Genomic DNA, 23,848 nt, shown 5'->3' with positions numbered 1-23,848 from the left:
TCAGAGAGATGTTCTTCTTTCCAGCATCTTATCCTCAAATGCTTCAGAAGCTTTCTCTTCTTTTTTTCCTAGGTGAACATGACAGTCCAGTCCTATGCTGGATAAGTGCTCTGTTCATCCCTATTTGTGCTCTTCATATGTTGTTAGGCTTGTGCCAGTTTTCCTAGCATCTTGGATGGAAGTGATAGCGCTGTAAAGGCGCGACACCTGCCATTTAGCTTCCCAGATCTGCACCTACCCGTCTCTCCAACAAGTCGACACAGAGCTACTTGTTTGAGGAGACAGGTGGACCACCTCATTTTTATCACTCATAAGAGACTCGGGAAATGGCAAGCAAAGTGGAAGGAAATGATAAACCAAAGATTGTTCTAGTCCCTAATTGTAAAGGCAACTTAATAGCAGCAAGAAAGAAGGAAAATTCTGAAAGCTAAATATCTTCCTTAGTCATAAAAATAACTGTACATCAGCAGTGCTGAACAGGAACTTGATCTGGCTTTTCTTAGGAAGGACCAGGCTGGAGGGGCAAGAGTCTCACAGAAATCCTTATTTGACTCATAGTTCAGAAGAGATTTGCCATTACTGTGTTTCACATTGCCAGATCAGCTAACTGCACTCATAACTAAACTGATTATGGGTTGTTGGAGGAAGCCCTGGGGATTCTTATGAGGCAAGTGCACTAGATGAGGTAACCAACCTGAAACACTTTGTATATGAAAAAATAAAACCTCCACACATAAAGCCATTTTCTTTTTAAACACTAAAAGATATGCAAGTGAATGTAAAATGGGGATTGCTTACAATCCCCAGGTTACATAGTTAGCAGCTTGTTCAAATTGTACATTCATTGTAATATTATTTCCTCAGTGGTATGTGTAATACAAAGGAGTTGCAATACATCAAATAATATTTAGAAACATTCCTCATAAATTAATCTTTGTGTTGTCCTGTGGAACTGCAAATGCAGATCTGTGTTACAGTGACCCAGACACAAAGCATATGTTATAAAAATGCAACAGAAGGAAGGCAGTATAGCAATGAGCAGCCTTTACACGTTTTATTTAATTTTTTGACGTTACCCAAAATAAACGTTTGCATACTAATAAATTATGTCCCAAGTGGCAGCACCGTTTCTATGACCAGAATACTCCACCACCAGCTGATGGCAAATAGAGGGATATGTATGCTACAAGACACTGTATTAAGAAAACTGGGATGGGACAGGTTGCTGAAATCATTTGCTCAAATCTCTGACATGCAAAGGAGGCCAGCTGTGCCATCCAAACCAGACACGTGAGGTTCCTTCTTTGCAACAGGTCTTTGAGCACTTGGATGTTTGCATGTTCCTTCTTTGCAACAGGTCTTTGAGCACTTGGATGTTTGCAGGGTGGCCCATTACACTGCTAGCTCAGAAATGCTTCTGTAAGGCATGACCATGCACGGCCATTCACACTCCACGTGTGGATCAGGAGCACATATAGGTCATTCATACAATCAGAAATCGAAGCTCCAGCAAAAAGCATCCCAACACCATGGGGCAAGAAGCACGCCTGGCTCTCTTTGGACTGCCTCTACAGTAACTGTCATCTCCTCCAGTCAGTCTGGGGAGGGAAGGCAAATACAGGGTAACCAGATCAGGAATAAAAACACCCTTCTTCTCAAGCTGAGAAATAACTAGGGCAATTTATTCACTAGATACACCAATAGGAGTTTAGGGTTTTGCAAATTATTCACGCTTTTCAGGAAATGCAATTTTATTTTCTTCAGCCAGCCTCTTGAAGCCCATCTGCTACTGCAAAGCAGAGCTAGATAAATACACAACAGCTACGTCCACACAGTCCTTAACCATTTGCCATCAAAGACAAAGAAGAAAAAAAGAAAAAGAAAAGGTTCTCTTTTGAATACTCTGGGATATTAGGAGCTTTTCTTACTCTGTGTGGGAGAGTCTCAAAATGATCTCAGTTCAAGGTGAAGTTCTGAGGGTGGCATGAAGAAATCTCCACTGACAACCATTAATAAAATGTGTCATTCATCTAACCCATCGGTTTATCTGTAGTAAAAATAAATCAGGTTGTCCACATAGTATTATGTGGCTATAACGCTAATGTGATTGGATACCATGGAGACCTCCACCTAGTCTAAATGAAGAGATGCTAGACACACTTGACAAACATTCTGGATATCCCTCACCAAGCCCTGCACATGAGTAGTAGAAAATCTCCCTCTGTTTCCAAGATTAATCTTGCACCACTACCAAGCACTTAAATTCCAAATACACGTATCATTGAACATTAATTGATGGAGGCATGAGAAGGAAGCACATCAGAAAACAGGAAAAGGACAGAACACTCTTTTCAGCACTGGTTTCTGATCTTCAGTCTGACAGCATATCCTATTGTTAAGCTACTTGATAATAGAGGACTAAACTAGAAATGATTATGGTTTTTTCATTCATTCATTTACACAGGATCACAGTGCCAGATTCAAATAGTGCATTTTTAGAGGAGAGACAAAGTAGAGTTTCTGGTATTTGTGGTCAAAGAAACACCTCAATGATGTTTGTTATATTTGGAATATACGTCCCACTATTCTGACAATTTCCAGTTCAAGAAACAATGTTCTGTCTCCTGAATTTCTTCCTGTGAAATCAAATTCTCATGTCTGGCTTCATCCTAACATGTACTGAAGAGGATTTATGTGCTGGTCTCCTCTTCCACAGGTCACTGCGTGTCAAACAGCAGAAGTGTCTCATAGGCAAAATATAGTACCTGGGGATCTTTTGGGTTAAGAGGCTACAGAAAGGTACGAGTACTCTACCTATTAGTATCCTTTCTCGATAAACTCTGGGAAGGCTAAAATGATGAGTCTTTTCTAGTTTCTTATCTGACTGCATAAGGTTTCCACTACAAAACAAATTATCAAAACTCTCAGAAGAGGCTGTACACTTTCAGGCAGTGGAATCAGTGAAAAAGATGTTACCAAAGCCTGATGCTATGAAAAGAAATGACAAATGAGGTAGTTAAGCACTCTGCAGTGAACTCTTTGGAAGAAATGTCTGAAGCACAGAGCAGAGCAATCTGTCAAACAGCATTTTTGTTTCTCATCTCTAAGTGCTCATGAACTAGAGCACTTAGAAAAGGAGGTGTATATTAACTGGCTTTAGAGTCATCTTTGGAAAAGAAATACCATCCATTGAAGAATCACTCAACCTCTGTGCCTTGGGAAGAGGATAAGAAAGCTGCTGAGGAGAGCATTACTTGCTATCACCAATCAATTTGAAACAATATACCTCTTTCCAGAAGTCCTATGTGCAAAAATTACATTTAAATTTGAGATTTTTCACCTCAAAAAGGAGAGGAAAAAAACTATTGACAGGTTCTTAAAAGGCCTCTCATATAAAACTCAGTTTTTGACTGCTGCAGAAGCTACTGGAGAGCAATCTCTTGGAGCTAGTTGCGAAAAAGGGAATATTTGGATAAAGGAAGAAACACTTAAAACAAGATGCTTTGATGGCTTAACGCCAGTGGTACAGTCTAGGTAAGGGAAAAACTGTCATTATATGTGCCAAACTGAGAAATATCGATCCTTGGGTAAAAAAAAAATCCATCACTTGGTGGTATTTCCATATAAGATGGGGCACGAGAGGAAACCCTAGTCAGTTAAAGTTTAGAATTAATGAACCAAGTGTCACCTCTGTTGCACTTAAGTTATCCTCCTGTCTCGGCCTCTTGAAATATCCTATCTACTTCTGTTTTCATTTGGATCCTCCTCCCCACTCCCAGGTTGGGGAATGGAGACAGCCATTTTTTTTCAGCCCAGAAACCATGCAGCTGAATAACTTTAGGGAGTTTGCTAAGTCCCAAGGATTCCAGGTTTCAAAACTCATGAAGCTCTTGTCCTGGAAGTGGAGGATATCTTCCATTATTATCTTTGAAATCAAACTGCCTTCAACCGGCATGAGCATCATTCCTCACATAGTTTACATGTAGAACTGAGGCTGCTCCAAGTCAAGACGTGTGCCATTTTTTCACTGTTTCCTCCAAGGAAATCAGACAGATGGAATGCAAGGGGCTGACCACAGTGCTACAGGGAATGTGTGGTGTGACATGACATATGCAGTGAGGAGGATACTGGTGCAGGTGACAAATCTGGCATACATTTGGGAACAGCAAAGGCAGGGACCCCAGAAAAGCAAAGAAGAAGGTGAAGTATGAGATACCATGAATGGCAAAGGTGAATGTGTGGAGTGGGACTAACACTGGAAACCAGGGAGGGGAAAGAAGAAAGGTTTGTCATTTGTGGAAGAGGTGGGTTGGGCAAGGGGGAGGAAAGAGGCAGCTGAATCTGCGAGAGCTGGAGGGTCAGTTCTCAAGCAATGAGGCAAAGATAAGGAGGTGCTGCCTGTGAGCATGTGTACATTGTATGTAAAGCCCAGCAACACCTTGGGGCTGCAGCTGACTGCTGTCCTTGCATTCAGATTCATATATAGCATAAGCTAATTTGGTGGCAGCAAAGCAGCAGCCTCTCTGCCCCTCAGCTGATGCAGGAAAAGATGAGATCCCAGAGGAGAACATCAGTCAGCTCTGGGGTCAGCCGCCTTATCTCAGTCCAGTCTGGACCCAACTGTCCAAGTACCGCTTCCTCACCCTGTGTTGCAGAGGTGGTAACTACCAAAAGCCCTTCAAAGCTCAGATACTGTCTGCTGCTTCCCAGGACTAGAGGGGGGAAGATGCACTGAAGCTCTCATCCTCAGCGGAGTACCCAGTAAAGGAAAGGCACCTAGAGCAGCTTCCCAAACTCTCCCCAAAGTCATTCGGACACAGGATTTGGAGATGTGGGCTGATCTGCCTCTAGCCTTGGGGGCCCTTGAAGTCACAACATGAATAGCAGCAGCTAAATGAAGAGTTTTCCCTTGGAGTCAACATCTTTCATGCTGAAAGAAAGCAGCAGCCCAGGTTGGAAGTCTCTAGGCTTCCACAGGGACGATTAGCCCAACAAATACAACTTTTGGATCAGTTTGTCCCTTTCAGAGCAACAATCTTGCAGCAGCCCGGGCCGTCATATGTCCGGGTTCAGACCCACTATAAAAAGGAGGAGTGAAAGAGCAAGAGATACTTTTTATGATGAAGAGGGAGTGTAGGGATGGGTTTGTAGCACCCCTATGGCTGTCTTACAGGACACTTCTATTTCACATGCTATCATCACTTTAACTAAAAGGTTTTTAAACAGTGAAAGAGGCGATGCAATATAACTCTTCCACTTACCTGCCCCTCAATACTGGCAAAAAAGCATGGGAATGGTGGACAAAGTCAGGTTCACACCAGGGACTTGGCCAACATGGTTATGCGGACAGAATACTCCTAATGCAGATGCACTGGTATCAGTAAAATTGCACTTTTGTCAGTATAGTTTATTTTCAGCTACCCCCCCCCCCCCCAAAAAAAAATTTTTACACTGAAAGTGAATTTGTGCTGGCCTAACTACATTTACCCTAAGGACTGTGGCTGGCCAGTCAAGAATCAAAGCTCTTCATGCCCATGACTAACACAGCTCTGCTGGCAAAAGGGGTCCTGCAGTATTACAAGGGAAGGGTTATATTCTTTCCGTTTTAAACCCGACTGATGGCATTTCTTTAATTCCTTGTCATATAAACGCCACCAAATACGCTTTCCAAACACACTGCTCCACAGCCTCACGTCTGCTCTGCCTGGTATGTCCAAGGTTTGAGGTGCAGGACACAAAACACTTTCCCTTTTGCTCTGCCAGGAGCAGTTTGGAAACATCTCCTGCTCTGCATAGAAGGAAAAAGAAAGGAGCCAGAGAGGGACCAACGTGCAAAAAGGTGGCAAAAAGGATGTGCACTTGCTCACAGCAATAGAGCATGAGTTCCTAGCAACCACTGTCTGTCCTTCTGATGCTAGTGCACTTTATATCGTAAAGGAGTGGCAAATGCTTATTTCAATCCTGATGGAGAACAAGTGCTATGCACAACCGGAAATAAAACCAAGAAGAATATCTATTTCAGGAAGCAAACCCTGTGCATGGAGTCTCCTGATGAACACAATTTGCATACGAGTCTGATGCTGAAAGAAATTTCCTTTCACTGATACTGATTGACTTCACTGACTTACCCCAGTTGAGGAATTTAAGGGACCTTAGCAAATGTAAAGGGAATTTCAACTATGGTAATTAACTTTTCCGTCTGTAGCCCCATGATCACTTTTAGTGAAGGCTGCCCTCCAACCGCAGTTTTTCCTGCTGCCCCAGCTTGCCCGTGCTATCGCTTGTGCAAATGGACAGCAGACCAAAGCAAGGAATGAATCCAGCTGAAAACAACTTCCCTGCTCCCCACAGAGATCCGAGCAGGCATGCAAACACCAGCACTGACATGCGGGAAGGGGCAGAAGGGTGGGGTGGGGTGGGGTGGGGACAGGAGGGTGCCTCCGGGAGAATCGGCACTTCTGTCCCCTTCACTTGACCACAAACCTGGAGCCTTCAATGGAAAATGGCCGCACAACGCTTGCTTTGAGCTTTCTAGATCATTTTTCTGACAATTGATTTTTGGATGTTTTTACATTATAATTGAAATCATTATAAAAGTAATACAATAAATAAATGTCATATAAATGCAATCTGAAGAGGGTTTCTAGAATTGCACTGTAACTGTTTTTAGTATTAATTTATTACACTTTCGTGAGTATAAAAAGAGAGCTATTTTCACATTTAATTTTCCAACTGTTGCTCAGTAATATGTGGATTCCACAGTAATGATTACAGCAATAGAAAAAAAAACCCTGCAAATTGACTATTTTAAAACCCTTTTCATACTAATATAACAGCAGGATTCCATTCATTAGCGCTAATTATTTTGTTCACAATTAACTTTTAGAAGCCAAATGGACCATTCTGATTATGAAATAAAACTTCAAAAAAAAAAAAACCCAGGCCAGAGCAACTTGTCCAATGATTCTAGCAGAGAGCCTAACTTTGATGTTTTAATAGGTTTGGTTTAGAAATACACATCCCATCTTAAAGAATCTAAACGGGGGAGTATTCAGTGCATCTTCTACTAAGGTATTTCAGTGATTCATCACCCACCTATGTCTTTAAAATGAGCATCTTATTTCTAGTCCGAACTCTGCTAATTTATCTACTATTTTATCTTCCAGCAACTAGATCCATACCTTTGGCTGGTAGATCAAAAAGCCTTCCTGTTCTCTTCAGGCCGGTTCTTCTACACAGTGATCATATCACTTTCTGGTTTTGTCTTTAATGACAGCCTGCACTTCAAGCTCATTCCACAAGGCAGGTTTTCAGAATCTCCTGTTTCTTTTCCCTTTTCAGGTTATGAAAATCTTTTTTAAAAATGTCCATATAGTATGCAGTATTGGTCTCACCTGTACAAAAGATCTCCCCTCTGTTCACGTATTCATTCTCCTGCTGATACAGCAAAAAAAAAAATTTTTTTTCTTTCTTCTTGATAACCCCTAAAGACATGGACCAGTGCTGAGCTAGTGTCAGGAAATAAGGACACCTATCAAGAAACATCCCCATTGGTAAGAGATATCAATATCTAAATATGTTTTGTCTGGTTAGCTGGTTTTCAATTTATTAATAATTTTGATGAGACAAAAGCCTTACTGATGTCTGAGTAAAACAACTATCTTTATCAGTCAGACTTTTGATCTTGTCAGAAGAACAGTATTGAGTTTAGTTGGCAGGAGAAGTTTTATATATAATCATGATGAGTAGCATTAGATAGATTACTGCCCTTTAGGTTTTATGGACAGAGCTACTTGTCAGCTATTCATTGTCTTTGCCTGAAATTGGCAAGTTAGATTTTATAAATAACCAGTTATCCTCTTTACTTGCTTTTCTCTCTGGCAAAACTAAAATTTCCTCTATTTCTACAAAACTTCCTTCCTAAAATTGACCTTGGAAAGTAAATATCAGTGTTTCGGAGACTGTAAGCTGAAAATTAGTAAGAGCTACTGATTTTAAATCTACTTCTTTCATAAACTCCCTTTTCTCCAGAACCTGCTGTTGTAGTAAAGTCAACTCTGCTGCACACGGAAACAATGTCCTGTTCATTTCCACAACGTGCTCACTCATATTCTTGGAGCAAATCAAAAGGAATTAACGTCACAAGAATGACTGCGGGAAGAGGCTGGCTGTGACATTCTCAAGCGAGGTGTGTTGCCTCATCCGTCTCCATCCCTGCAGGCATTAGGATGCCATGTAGCACCCAGCCTGAACGTGTCCTGTGGCATGCTAAGCTACTGGGTCAGGTCCTATGAGCTTCAGAAAGCATCATCTCACCTGGTCGGGGTCGACTTGCTTACACAAGGGTCAATCTGATAGTAAGAAAGGCCTCAGGCAGGACTATACCTACAGAGAGGGAAGCACTCACTGCAACTCTGCTGGAAACATCCTACCTACTCAATACTACCTCTGTGTTACAACTCATCAGCTTTCTCTCAACACCCAACCCTATCCCATGTTGCTTTCACAGCTACTGAGTTTTCCATCTGTTTTGCTGTCTGTATCCTGGGCTTACCTACTTTCTGAAGAGTATCTTTCCCTTTGACTCACACTTTCCTAAAGCCCTAAGCACCAGGACTCTCTTCTTTAAGCGTAGCACCCATACTGCCTCTTCTCCCAGAAGACCAGACCAAAGGCTCAGTTCAACAGAAGACAGCTACTACATTCACTTAAATACAGAAGGTCTCCATACAGTCTGGTGCTTTACAGCAACTATACTGAGAAGAGCAATATAGCCCTTCAAATCTGTGAAATAAGGATACTTATGACAATTTAAATTAAATTTGATCTCCCTTTGCCTCTGAGATTCAAGGCAGTTTTAGACACGGGCTCCAGGGTCTCTGTATACAAAGTGCTGAGGCCAAAGTCCCTCAGTGGGGGTGATAATTAGTACAAAAAAGACAGTTGGTGTTGCTCCAGTATAAACCAGGATCCTCCTCTGGGCCAAACTGGTTATCCTGGGACAACATAAGGCTTTGCCAGCTTTCAGAGGTTCTAGAGAAATGGCAGAATAATACTTAAAATTCCTGAAAGTTCCTTTCTTCTTTTGTTCATCTGCTAAGAACAGTTGTTCTGGGCTCAGTACAATTACCAGTTTATCTCTCAAGTGAGAGCAGTTATCACAGGCATTTCCAAGCAAGGCCAAGAAGCAGGGCTGCTTTGCCACTGAAAAGCTGGAGGTGCCTAAAATTTCTGGAATTTAGAAACAGCGTAATATACAGCTGGATCAGTAAGAAAATCCTTGCCATCCAAACTCTTGACAGTCTCGGCCTCTAGGGGAAGGCAGGTAGACTGGGAGCAGCTTAGGCATGGAGAACAGACAACCTGGTTCACTGTCACATAGTAGAGGTAAAGCCAGAGACAGAAAAATGTGGTCACTGCATGGAAACAAAACTGCAACAAAAGCATGGGGGTCTCCAGAGCCAAAGCAACAAAGAGATGCATGAATGTAACTCCACAAGAGGGACAAATCCTGAGGTCCTGCCTCAGGTGAGCTTCCAGTGCGAGTCTGCCTACAGCTAGATGGAGTAAAACGGCCTATAGATTTGGCCCAGTGTAAGATACCAACAAAGAAGCTTGAACCAATTTGCATGGGGAAGGTGATGCTTGCTGAAACCTCCACGGCCTCTCCACTCCAGTCACAAACTGACAGCGTTTGGGACTTGCGTGCAAGCATTCAGTGAGGCAGCCCTGCGCTCCCTACCCCAAGGCTGCAGGGTACACAAGCGAGACTCTGAGACGAGCCCTGCTCTCCACCTTTTTAATACGTTACATGTTCACCACATGCATTCTCATCTTCGATCATGCTGCAACCACTTGCCCAAGTTGCTGGGAGGATTAGAAAGGCAGATGTTTTCAGTCTCGGTGGGGTCTGGTTGCAGGGGCTTTGGAAGTTACAGTACCTTAGACCAGTGTTGTCTGGGATTCAATATTGCATTAAGTGGTAACACATTGTGGGCAGGTGGGATCTATTATTGCATTATGGAGGCTGCTGCTTCCCTGAACGGACTATGTTTTGTGTGTGAAGCGGGCCCACACCTGCTGGAGCTGGGACCTGGAAATGCGCAGGACGGAAGGCATGAGTCTGTGGTTTCCTGCCGTGAGGGGCATGTGCCTGCGGTGGGGCATGCGCACGGGGCTGCTCTCCGCCGAACGGCTGCGCTGTATGAAAGTACCACCAACGTGAGGGTAGTGTTCTGTCTCCAGGGTTGAGGAGGAGAAAACGGAGGACGCCAGTCTTCTCAGGGGGCTGTACCTCGGGAGGGAGTGCTGAGAAGGCCTGTCCTCCTCCAACTGAAAAAGACCAAGAAGAGTGGAGGAAAAGGTGTCAGGCAAAGACTTGACTCGCCCCTGGTTTGCGATGTGCATGCTGCAGACATCTCTTCGCTGGCGGATGGAAAATGCTTTTGCTCTATGCTGGGCTTACTTACTGTTCTGGGTCTATATATTCCCAAAGATCCTACGGACACCACCGGAGCCTGCAATTACAGTGGGCCTGCCTTGCTTTCCCCAGCCGCATGCGAACGTGTGAACGACACGAGGAGCGTCAGACTCCTTCACATCAGTCCCCTCCTCTGGCTATTGGGAAACGTCTCTTCAGGCCACGTGCCTTCACCTCTCTGTTCCTCTGGCATCACTTATCTTGACATGTCACTAGGCTACTCACACCTCTTTCATATAGATAACAGTCAAACTCTGAACATACTTGGAAACCATGTGTACAAGAAGACATGAAAAAACTGCTGCTAAAATAGTCATGTTTATTTAATAGGGAGGGATTCTCAGGGGCTCTTTCATGAATCTTACTAAAAGTTGCCCCAGGGGTTTGCAAAAGCAGCTTTTGGGGCTGTTAGTGGACTTTCCTTTTCTCATGCTTACACTGCTGGCTTCCCAATACACTTTCATATTCAGTACCTGCAGGGGGAGTGTTAATCTTCCAGTTTTGGGGAAGTGGAGGATAGGCAATACCTGGAAAGGCAGGCAGTGTGTAATTATCCTTTCAGTGACAAATCCAAAACACAGAGCCACAGGCGGGCATGAGGAGAAGATAAATTCTTAGATCCCCTTTCTGCTTCTGGGATCCTGGCATGACCAGGGAAGGGAAAGCGTACTCACAGAGGTCAACGTCTGAGTTTGTATTGTGCTGAGATCCCGGTGCCTAGCTTCCCTCTACACAGTGAACGAAAGAGAGAGGCAGTGCAGGAATTTCAGATTCTTTACCCTGAAAATGCCAAGCCCCTCTTCACCCTTCTACAGCTTTCTACCTGTGCTATGAAAAAAGCGCTTTCACAAGGATGCACAAACCTTAAACTCCAAAACAGATCATCTTTCCTGGAATTAAATATTTTCCTCTCAAATCCATCCCCTTCCTTGGGATGCATTTCTTTTTAAGAAGTCTCTGTTAGATTTCAAGATGTACTTGGGAAATGTGAAAGGGCAATACTGTATTTTCTTACATCAATACCGCTCTGCTTAGCTTACTAGAAAGGTCATCCTTGTAAACAAATGATATGAGGAAAAGAGCTGAACTTCATCCAGCCTCATCGCTTGTCTACAACCATCAGTATCTCTGCAGCACTTTGAGGCAGGTACCTTATCTTCCTAAGCGTCTGAGAACTATTTAGCTTGCAATGGACATTAAATGCGAAAAGCAATTATTCACATAGTCCTAAATGCACTGCGTCTCACTGCACAGAACAGATTCACAGATAATAATAATGTAACACTGTGACTCAGAGTATCTGAGAGAAAAATTCTAGAGAGCAAATGTAATTTCTCATAAAGGCAAGCGTCTCTTCTTTGTGTACATGGTGTAGAAATTAGGTCCTGGGTGTATTATTTGTAAGCTGCACAACTAAGTATAATGGCTTTCATATTATTAGATTTTGCTTTATGTTTGGGCTGCAGCACATGGTAATTATGATTTCCAGTGCATACAGCATCCCAACATGGTAAAGGCTTCTCAGACCAAAAAGGATCGTTCCAACTACATAGATGGACCTCTTGTACAGCACAGGGCCAGGGACTTTAACCATGCCATAAACCTTAACGACGCCATAAAGGGGCAATGCCCCACCAGCAAGCACATTCAGGTAATGCTGCCTCCAGGCTTCAGTCGACGTTACAGACACGCCACGTTCATTAACTGATGTTCTAATGCTTAAATTACACAGTCAAAGCTGGAGGTGCTGCCCTGCTGCCTCCTTTTAATCCCTCGCCATTGGCACCTACAAGACTGGACTGCCCTCCGTCAGATCTATCCTGCTCTGGTTGGACAGGAACTGTATGATGTATCTCATGTAGTGTCCCAGAGACATGTGACATTGACAGGACTCAATATGTTTTAAAGAATATATTCAATGTAATTAAGAATTACTATTGAGCTTAAGGTTTTGACTTTTGTGTCCTGTGCATTTAACATGCACACATGAGCTTTATTTCTCTCACAGCATCATCCTTTTGCTGATCCTATATTCTTAATACACGAATGGATTAAAACCCAAAATCGAAAGAGCGTACGGACAGAAGGCCAAATCTACATACACCCTTCACCATCATTTGGCAAACTTTTCTCACTGGGAGGGAAGCAGGAGGAGGTATATGTCAAAGAATCGCCTCATCTCCAACAGGTAAGAAGTGCAGTTCAATAGGAATTAAACTAGAGCGAGGGGCAATTTGAGTCTATCTCCTTTTCTGCAAATGCCCATTGCTCACCACTGAGAAATGATCCCTCAGGCCCCTCTGGATTAGCTCACAGAAGATGCTGTAGAAGGGAAAGGAAACCAAGACACTTAGCACCTTTTTAATCTCATCTCCCCTCCTGCCTTCTTCCCCCAACTGACCTATTCTGTCCAGTGCTGTAAAACTGCTGGCCTACCATCCTCCGCTTCTATCTGTGGCTTGATTGCTTCAGCCCATTTTTCTCTTTCTATCTCAGAGCCAGTAAAGTGGTGGTTTCTGCCTTCTCCTCCTGCTCTGTACCTTGGGAGTACTCTGGGAGTGCCAAGCATTTTACTCATCACTGCTCCAGGGTCTGGGGCCACAGGACCCAAAATATCACCCAGAGAAGTCCTGCTCAGCTTTCAGTTTTCAGTGCAAATCAAACAAAATTCCTTCGGGTAACAGACCCGGGGCAATCACAGAGCTCTAAGCCACATAAATCAAAAAGGCAGTACGGATCACCCCAAAAGTTAGAGCCCTGTCCTTGCTGTGAGACATACTTTTCCTGTGTCTCTGTGTCCTGGCCTGAGGACCCATCATCACCGACTCAAATCAATGGAAGAAGGAAGCGGCATACTGGGGCCACTGAAGCGATCGTTCTCTAAAGAAAGAGGCCTAATATAGCACTAAGGGGGATTTTTTAAGAATGAGTCAAAGATGGTGAGGAGATACACCAGTACCTCTCCACACTGAGTCCTTTCTGTTCTTGATTCTGGGAGATGGGACTGCAAGACACTATGGAAACAAAACTATGGAATATATTCAAGGACAGGTAAGGAAGATATGATCTCCCAGGGCTGCTTCACCTTTCCGTGTTTTTTTTTTACATGGAACGTTGTTTCAGTAGTCAAGTTTTAGGCAGGCAAGTTTTAAAGAAAGTTTTCTACACTGCCAATTGCACTAGCAGTAAGGGAGAATCAGAGCCAAGAAATACCCACATGCACAGACCTACAGTAGGAAGTAGTGGCTGAAATTCATAAATGCATGAGCATTTGTGTTTCTTTACAACACAGAAGCTAGATTTAAGTTGCCATCACTGTCAAGTGTTGATAAATTTGCTCAGCATATTTGAGAACTTGATAAATGTTTGAATCCTATTGCTAGGTGTAGATATAAATGCTTTTCAACAGTAACAGAAATCCTATGCCAGGATTAATATGTAAACAAGAAGTACTGATTCAAGATTTTTTAAACTTATTTTTAACTATTTATACAGCTTCATCTGCATGTTACTGCAGAAACATAAGCAGAGATTGGTTACTACATTAGCAAATACGTACAAACATTAAAGTAAACTTTAAGAGCTCTGTTAAACAGCTTTGCTGCATGTTGAGCCAGTCAGCGTCCCATCGGCTTGAGCCAGCTGTAACCCTCTCTGCCTAGGATGGAGCAGGTCAGGCCCCAGCAGGACTGACCGGTGATCAGAAACATACTGGTTGAGTATGCTCAGTGTGCTGCCTTCGCTGAGCAGTGCACAGATGGAAGGGCTTGTACTGGACATAGTTTCACGACAGTCCTGTTTGTCTTCTGTACCAGGGCTTCCCATGAGATCTACGTTCCACTGCAGTTGCCTTATTGTCAGCTGAAACTGGAAGATAGCTAACATGTGAGAATATTTCAGACAGAAATTTCCCCAGGCCATTCAAAGCTCTGCATAAACTACCGCTATACTTCACTTTCCCTACAGCAGCACCCCCACAATTTCACCAGGACACCACCTTCTGTCACCCCTGCACTACAGCATCTTTCTGTATTCTGTCTGAACCCAACAGATTCAGGCATTTGAACAAACAGCTGACCTCTATCTGAGGATAATCTGGGGAACTACAGACCTGTCAGCCTCCCCTCAATCCCTGCGAAGGACGTGAGGCAAATCCTCCTGAAAGCCATTTCCAAATATATTAACGACAAGAAGGTGACTGGGAGCAGTCAGCATGGATGTATAAAGGGGAAATAATGCCTGACCAATCTGATAGTCTTCAACAATGAGATGACTGGCTCAGTGGATGAGAGGAGAGCTATACAAACTATAAAAACTCATGTTGATGTTGTTTATCTTGACTTTAGTAAGGCTTTCAACTCTGTCTCCCATAACATCCTCACAGATAAACTGAAGAAGTAAGGACTAGATAAACAGTGAGGTGAACTGAAAACTAGCTGAGCAGCCAGGCTCAGAGGGTTATCATCAGTGGTATGAAGTCCCGCTGGAGACCAGTCACTAGCGGTGTCTCCCAGGAGTCAATACTGGGGCTAGTACTTTTAACATCTTCATTACTGACCTAGATGATGGGACAGAGTGCAACCCTCAGCAAGTTTGCTGATGATACAAAACTGGAAAGTGTGGTTGATATACTAGAGGGCTGCCATTCAGAGGGACCTGGAGAGGCTGTAGAAATGGGCCAACAGGCACCTCATGAAGTCCAGCAAAAGAAAGTGCAAAGTCCTGCCCCAGTGAGGAACAAGCCTGTGCACCAGTACAGGCTGGGCACTGAGCAGCTGAAAAGCAGCTTGGCAGAGAAGGACCTGGGGGTCATGATGGACAAAAAGTTGAACATGAGCCATCAAAGTGCATTGCAGCAAAGAAGGCCAAGAGCATCCTGGGCTGTATTAGGAACAGCATTGTCAGCAGGTCGAGGGAGGTGATCCATCCCCTCTGCTCAGCACTGATGAGGCCACACCTGGAGTACTGTGTCCAGTTCTGGGCTACAAGAAAAACATGGACATCCTGGAGTGAGTCCAGTAAAGAGCCACAAGGATGATTAAGGGACTGTTGTGTCTGACATGACGAGAGGATGAGAGAGCTGGGACTGTTCAGCCTGGAGAAGGCTCAGTGGGGATCTCATTAATGGGTATAAATACCTGATGGGAGAGAGTAAACAAGATGATGGAGTCAGACTCCTCTCAGCGGTGCCCAGTGAAAGGATAAGAGGCAATGGACACAAATTGAAACACAGGAAATTCTATTTAGACATAAGGAAAAGCTTTTTTACCATAAGGGTGATCAAACACTGGAACAGGTTGCCCAGAGACATTGTGGAGTCTCCATCTTTGGAGACATTCAAAATCCAGCTGCACGTGGTACTGAGCAACCTGCTATAGTTGACCCTGCTTTGAGCAAGGGGGTGGGACTGACATTCCTGCCAACCTCAGCCATGGGATTCTGCGATAATCCAGAGGTCGCTGTTTTTTTCCGAGTAACAAGTAATGGCTCATATACTGCAGGAACAGAGGAAAGCATCAGAGCAGGGATTACCCATTTGCTCTGAGTTAGTATTCCGCTGACACCAAAGCCTGTCCACCAATTTTACGGAGGCCAGAATGAGACCCCAAATCCATACAAGAAGGCCTACGGCCTTAGCCACAGTAGTTCTGCACTTAGTGGCATTTTTACCTATCTTAAAAGCTCAGTTCAGATTCAAAGAAGAGAAAGATTTACTCATGCGCACGCTATCTAGTCACAGTTTCACACAGACCCAGAGGTTGCCCAGCCTGGGCTGCAGGAAACATCTGTCATTGCCAGTAGATACCGAGGCTTTCAATATTTTCATTAGGCCCTTAGACAACTGCTCATTACCCTCATCAAAATGCTGGTCCTAACCAACTGCCCCTCCACCTCTGCTGTGCTGAAGGAGAACAGGTTTTTGCTTTCTCTTCTGTACCAAGTTATTTTAACTTTGAGAGTCAGCGGTTGATTTTGTGACAGCAAATGGAAACATCTGAATGTCATTTCAAAGCTATGTATACAGAGACAACTGAAAGATCCAGACTCAAAGGAAGCACAAGCAAATCCTAGCCAGTCAGACAAGTCCAGTGTTGACCCAACTAAGCACAAAGCTAGGCACAGGAGTAACTAGAGGGTATTTCAGAACACAAGAGCAAAGAAATAGACAGTCTGCTGGAGAACTGAGGCTGTCCAATACATTAGCAGCAATCACCCGCTATCTTTGTTTAATGACAGGAAATGAATGTACTGTTTTGCCTGCTAAGATGAGGGGTTTTTTAAGTATCACTGTGAATAAGCATCCTTCGTACTGCATCATATGCAATTTCCCCAGTCCCTCCATGTGACTGCATTACTTCTTATGGCCGAGAAGGCTGCTCCAACCTTCTTTGCTACATGCTACATGTATCAGCGAAGCGTCCCTGCTGGTTCTTACAGAGGGTCAGTGCGTCTTGCATTGACCAGCCTAATAAGTGGACAGACAGAGCAAATTCACATTGTGTTGTCAGTACTTCTATCCTTCCTGCAGATGCTGCAGCCTCATAGACCTTAGCAGGGAACATCTGCTGACAGGCAAGGATTTGGTTTGATTCTTTTTATACAGTTTCTTGTATCATTCATGCTTTGCTGCTGAAACTAACAGTCCTTGTTTTCTTACATCTCTCTGGGATCCAGAGGAGAGAAAAGTCAAAGCAAGGATGGGAAGAGAGGATGTTCTTTTACTATGGTCCATACAGCTTTGTTACTGCCCATGTCCTCTCCCCAGCCCAACAAATGCTCCGCTGCAGAATAAGCTTATGAAGGGGAGATTGAGCTACCCTCTTCCAGAGGGGAACAAGCAGACTGCAAAGGCTCCTGCAGTAGGAGGGTATCACTGTGCGCTGTCCCTAACATGCATGTGACCCAAGGCCCGACTCTGCTGAGTTTATGGATCACATGTGCATAGGAGATCTTCACTAACAAACCAACCTCAGCCCTCAGCAAAAGCAAGATCAAAAAAACCCTCTGTGACTCCCCGGAAAATCAAAGTAGCTAATGCACATTTCCGTGAGTAAATACCTGGTAACAACGCCAGTCCCCGAAGTAAGGTTGATTAGAGGGCGCTCTCTTGCCATATTCTGCTGTTGCTCGCTGAGAAACTAGGTGGAGAAGATTTGGTAGCAACATCTCCATACAGCTAAGCAGTTTACTAACAAATCACTGCGGGACAGCAGTAAGAGAACTAATCAAAGATATCCACAACCAGACCCATGCTCTCCTCCTGTCCCTGTACCAAAATGGCTGAAAAATCTTGAGAACAGTATATCCTTAGTAGGGAACAACATTACTAGTTGTAGGGAGCACCTCTGAGGTGTTCACAACGTTTGCAAGCCCTGGCAGAAAGAGTTTCACAAGAGCATCCATGCTGGAAAACACAGCCTTCTCCAGCATAGCTGAGGTTTCCCAAGATAATGACTGTGCTATGCTAGGCAGTGAGATACAGATCAGAGCAAAGGAGATTCTGTTGAGGATCTTACCTGTCTCTGAGGACCAGTAGGTTCAGACTCTCGTCTCCTTTGTCGGATAGCTGGTGCTGAGTGCAGGGGGGAGTGGGCTGGACTTCCTGTCTGCTGTTCATGTTTACTGTCAGATACTGTTTGAGAAGGTCCTTCATGTCTGTGGGAACTATCCTCCTCAGTCACAGGCTGCATACCTCGACTTCGCCCATCATGTATCTTCGGCCTGACTGCAACATCTGCCCCCAAGCGCCTTCTCTCCTCACCCTCTTCAATAGGTCTTAGTTCCTCAGGTTCCTCATCTGTGGTCCCAGAGGTGCTTGGCTCAGCACCTGGGTGAAAGTCCTTCAGCTCTGTCTCCTTATCGATGATAACCCACTCCTTGCTATCAAAGTCCTCTTCCTCTGCCAGCGGTACCGAGCGGAAAGCATTGCTGAGGGCTTCATGTTCCACTGAAGCAGAAACATCCATCCTACCACTTGCCTGCCGGTCCGCTTGGCCAGTATCAATGGACAGCATCTGGGCTGGCTGGGAGGAACATACAAGCCGTGATGGAGAGCCAGGTAAATCCATTCGAGATCTACAGCCAGAATAAGACACCATTAAAAGCGCATCAGGTTTGCGGTTAAAATTAGGGATCATGAGAGAGAAAACCTCTATAGTTCTTCGCACTCATTTCTTGGTATGCTTCAGAAAGACAGGCTTAAATTAAAACATTTCTCTAGAACCTACATAAAGACATTCCCCCTAAAATACTTCAATTTCAGCACCTTTCTTCCTTGTAAATGACCGGGTACAAACCAATTCCACCCCACAATACCAATACACCCTACCCCTTTGGAAAGGTCTATTGTTTTGTGAAAAAACCCTAAATCTACTCCCTGACTTATCAGTTTCTTTACTGGCTTCCTATAGCCTCTTCAGCTGTGCTGTGCCTACCTCTAAGGCGGCCACTAAGGCCGCTATGGTGGCAATCTGTGTTCTTTGAAGACAGCAAGAATATTTGATCTCCACTGCGCAGCAGGAATTTCATCGAAATGCTCAACAGGCGTATGTGATCCCGGGAGAATTTAGGGAGCAGGAAGGAAATACCGCAAATAACCTCTGACAAAGGGTATCAAGGTAGCGTAATGTTCAGTGACACACAGCGCACAGTCTAAATAGCAACAACTTCCAGAGCCATGCAGAAATACTTTTCAAACACTCCCTGACAGCTCTCTAAGCCATAATGGCCAGGATAGCCTCTCAGCTGGAAAAGCCAGTGGCACTTCTATCTCTGCGCTCCACAGTGTTATGATCCGTGCTCCTCATTTTGCCTGCACCTGCGGCTTGCTCTGCTTCTCTCTTGAGTCCTGTCTGTCACAGAGACTGGCAGCTTGCTGGGCAAAGTAGGAATGCCTGCTGCCCAGAAAAAGACAGCTGCTGCTGTCTCAACAAGAAAAAGGAAAGATGATCGTAGCCAGACCCCAGATGTGTTATTTATTCCCTAATTTATTAATAGAGGGGCTCATCCATCTCTCTTTTTGATCCTCTTTCATTTCCAAATAGTGTTTCCTTGCGACTGTCCCTCTTTGTCACATCTTCTCTCAGAAGAAGGCTTGTATCTTCTCTACCTCATTTAGAGAGGCCGTTTCACCACTAAATACTACAATTGCAGTCCATGCCCTTATTTTCATTGGGAAGAGGAAGAGAGAGGAAAAAAGGCTGTGAAGGGGGTGACCAGGAGACCAGTTGCCCTGTGTCTTGTAACACCTGCATTTCCCGGCACACACAACTTTAAACAGCTTTCTTTTCATTTCTCTTTTTGGTTTCTTGTTCGTGTCCTTGCTGTGAATTTGAGACAAGATATTCCTATAACCCTCAAAATCAGGGTTTGCCTTTTAGATGTAATGTATACTTTGTGCATGCAAACAAGTGCAATACTTTACGCTGAAAAATGAATGTTAATGAAAAATAATAAAATAACGAAACCCACCATATCAGGGTCTGCCAGCCAGCTCCCAGAATATCTGCATCCCAATATGCATCCTAAGAAGATACATTCTTCTCTCCCACCTAAATGACTTTGGTCACTGACAAGGCCAGCCAAAAGCTCTGGGACTACTTAAACTACCTCTGATCCATCTCTTTGTCTTCCCCTTGACAAATGTCCCCTCCTCCATCCATGGAGTCCTTCCCATTCAGGGACAGGATGGGAATCCTTCCAACTAACTCTCTCCTTATTATCAGACATCTAGCTGCTCTGTGAGATGAGTGCCTCATCACAAAGGTCATAGGCCAAGCCCATGAGTACTGACTCATGAATAGACTTTCAGTGCCCACTGATTTAATGACGGGCTTGGTCTCAACTGTCAGTCCTCAAGACACTATTCAAAGCAGTATCAGAAAAAAGGAGGCTACGGAGGGTGAGCAAACCTTCTTTCGTGTAGATCTGCTTTGCCATCAGCAGTGGAGAGTCGTTCTGACTCAGGGCTGTTCACACGGCGGTATCTTAGGGAGCGCACTTGTGCAGTAGGGGACTCTGGAGGCACTCGGACAGGGGAGCTGGGGCAGACACCATTTCTCTGCTCCTCTTCTACCATGCACTGAGTCTGTAGGGGATAAACACAGAGAATCTCAAAATCTGATCACAGGCATTTATTTCCCATCCTTCACCATTGCTCTGTGCTTTCTTCCAGGATAGAGCCGTAGCTGCATTTCCACAATCTACACAAGCAGTGAGTGGAGAAACGGAAGGGCCCATATGCCCTGGTAATTACTTGGTATTAAAGCAATGTATGGATTTCAAATCAATTCGAATCTTTAAGCACCTCTGCCAGGTGATCTTTGCATTCCAGTTATGCTGAATAGTTGATCTGAAAGAGTTATCATGGACTAACCTCATACACACACACCCTCACGCACACAACTGCTTATCCAAGATCTGCTAAGAGCCAGAGCCAATCTGCATGAAAAATCCCTTATCTATATTTGTCTATGCAAGGTGCATGCTTTATGTTGCAATGTACATACTTTTACTTCTGATGAACATAAGATAACTAAGCCAACTCTTAATTACTAGGGCTTTTAAAAAAATCTTGGTCCTTTAAGCAAAAGCCTCCAGGACATGTACTCAGCCACAACCTGGAACACCTGTAAGCTTTCCACAGACCCAGGGTCAGCAATTTAGAGAAGCATGGACCTGAACCCAATCCTGGACAGTGAGAGTTCATTCTCTATGTGTTTTCTATTTTCATATGACCTGGGTGAATTTGATTTTTTAATTTGGCAGCAGCCAAAGGAGGAGAAGTAGGCGACTGCAACACAGCCTTCCTCTGCTTCCCACAGTGATACTTCCTCCTGAGAGAGGAGACCTTGCTTAGGCAAAAGCACCAAGGTAGAATGGTCCAATGTCCAGTAGTAGTCTAGGGCTTGTGCTCAACTCTTTTGAGCTGCCAGCCATGAAACTTCAGCTACTACGTGTCGCCTCCATGCAGAGGTGTACAGCAAGGTGCCAGTGCAGGTTCCTAGTACGGAGAGCATTTATCTGTCGCTGCAGCTTGCCCTACATTCAGCTGATCTCTGCTAATGCCCAGAGGCTCTGAATGTAAGTAGGCTTTCCAGTAAAACATTGCTGATCAACAGCGTTGCCTTTGTGTCAGTACTGTACATACAGCAAGATAGTGTCCATAATTTAGCACGTCTAAACCATTCAGGCTGGGTTTGGACTGCATAACTAAGCAGCCTTTGCAGCTAGGGGGAGTGGAAGAGATCTTTCAGGCGTTACTGCAACAGCAGAACAGATGGCAGCGATTTAGCGTGTAATCCATGCAGGCCAAAATATGCAAGAAGGGTGGTGATAAAGAGAGGAAAAATGGGTTTGGGAGAGAAGCAGAATGCTAATGTTGTACCTGTAGGGCAACAGGCAACTTGTAAGAGCAGAGAACTGGGGGAGGGCACGGGAGAGAAGGAAGAGGCTTACAAAAAAAACACAGATTGAGAACCTTGATCCAGCAGAAAAAGGTGAACCGGAAGGAGGATTCAGAAAGGTCAGTGACAGTAAACAAGGAAACTGCCCTTAGCACAGCAATGGGAGAAGTGGGCCAGAAGGAGGTCTAAACTGTGTGAACAGAGAAAAATAATTCCCTTAGAGATGTACTGGGGAGAAAAGCGTGGCAAGATCTGTTCACCTAAATACACCGAGCAAGACAGGGAGAATCAGTTCCTGCTAGTGCTAGGAGACTGAAAGGCTAAGGATGGCAAATCTGTGAACAGCACGAGCGCAGAAGGGTGTATTACACACCAGCTGCCTGCGTCTTCCAAAAGACACAAGGGATACCTGAGATTACAAGCAGTGGTGAAGCTCTGTCCTTGCAGATCAAACCTGCAGCACCCCTTTTTCTCCTTGTGGTGATTGTGACTTCAATGAAAACTGGTTCCTTCTCAGGAAACAGTCAGACTAGAGATAACAACCTTAGCAGAGAGAAAGGACAGGCTTCCTTTGCTTTGGAGAGCATGATGCTCTACTCGCTCTTGTCAGAACTGGAGTGCTCATTGCCATGCAGACTGCTGGCTGTAAATTCCTTTGGCAGAAAACTGTCAAAAAAAAGCATACCCCCTGGCAGAAAAGTCACCTGTCCACACTGCGGTTCTTGTAGAAACCTCTCCTGCCTCTAGCTACTGTTACAACAGCGCTTGGGAGAGACAGTGCCGAGTACCTAGACATGATGTACAACTAGCATGCGGAAAGGACATTAGGACTCCCTTGCACACGTCTCAACCTGACTGAAAAGCATTAAGGTACCTAGTGGTTCTCAGGAACAGAAAACCAGATATGAGTTACCCGGATTTTTTGTTTAATCCTCTTTTTTCTTTGTATGCTGTGGAAATGAAACTGTCCCACTCTAGTAGAATTTTCTTATTTCATATGCCTTCAAATGAGAACTTCTGGGACTGCATATACTTAGTGCACAAAGAGATGCGAAGAAGTTATTGAATTTGGTTTATAGTTCTCAATATTGGGAGAATCCTTCTGGAAATGTATTAGTTCCATACAGGTAACAGGCTGATCCACAGTATTTGCGCAGGATAAGTTGAGATGGCCTCTTGTCCACTAGTAATCTTTTCTAATAAGAATAAAGATGATGGAGAGATCCGTAGGACTGAAAGAAGGGCTAATTTTGTGCCATTATAGACTGATGTGAATTCTGGTCAGGCCCAGAAGGCTGGTAGATTTAGTATATGATTAATGCTAGTCCACAAAGGTCCGTTAGATGGGTTTGTGAGGCAAATCTGATAAGTCAGTTTTATACAGATTTCTCTGCTAACAGAGAGATTCTGTAAGGTATCTGATGTCATGCTACATGACATTCTGATTTTGAAGTCAGAATTGAGATCAATGCAACAAACACTAAATTACTTACAACATGTAATTGAGCTAACAAATAATCAGACTGGGAGATTCTCAAACTTTAACATTTAATTTGGAATCATCATTCAACTGGGGTGCCTCTGAAATTACATCACATTTACAAGAAAGGACTGAGGAAAAGCTTAGGGATTATGAGGAAAATTATGACAGGCTAAAAAGTCTAACATAATCTTAGAGTAAAGAAATACAAGAAGATTAAGTGATACTTTTCTCCGTCTTCACAAAGGCAAAACTAAATTGCTGGCACTAGATGCACCAGCTGATCTGATTTCTAATTTCACAAGGGTGAAATGAGATGCAGTTTATAGACTGTGCTACCCTGACAAAGGAAAGTTAAAACACTGGAAGAGAAAGATCAGAGCGCTGATGAGGCAAAGTCTAGAAAAATGTGGCTCTGAAGACATCTCAGGCTGAATTTACTTGCCTGAGAGTTTAGGACACAATAAGATTTTGGTTTATAAT

At 44.0% G+C, this 23,848-nt stretch overlaps 1 protein-coding gene across 4 annotated transcripts in view; it reads right to left on the bottom strand.

Moving 5' to 3' along the window:
* Window positions 1-23,848, bottom strand: part of TTBK1 (tau tubulin kinase 1) — a 111,797-nt gene that overhangs the window by 18,999 nt on the left and 68,950 nt on the right. For 2 of the 4 annotated variants that reach the window (XR_011140622.1, XM_068940838.1), the window contains 3 exons: window positions 20,392-20,567; window positions 17,998-18,556; window positions 10,078-10,332 (listed from right to left, as the gene is read on the bottom strand). Coding sequence is in view for 3 of the 4 variants with exons in the window: in XM_068940838.1 (XP_068796939.1) it covers window positions 10,078-10,332; window positions 17,998-18,556; window positions 20,392-20,567 (990 nt within the window). In the remaining variant the exon portion in view is untranslated. The remainder of the gene's footprint in view (window positions 1-10,077; window positions 10,333-17,997; window positions 18,557-20,391; window positions 20,568-23,848) is intronic. The other 2 variants (XM_068940839.1, XM_068940840.1) reach the window with 1 other exon arrangement.

Source organism: Struthio camelus, chromosome 3 (genome assembly GCF_040807025.1).
Source record: "Struthio camelus isolate bStrCam1 chromosome 3, bStrCam1.hap1, whole genome shotgun sequence".
Lineage (NCBI taxonomy): Eukaryota > Metazoa > Chordata > Aves > Struthioniformes > Struthionidae > Struthio > Struthio camelus.
The sequence above is the reverse complement of the archived record's forward strand: the minus strand, read 5'-3'. Positions and strand labels throughout refer to the sequence as shown.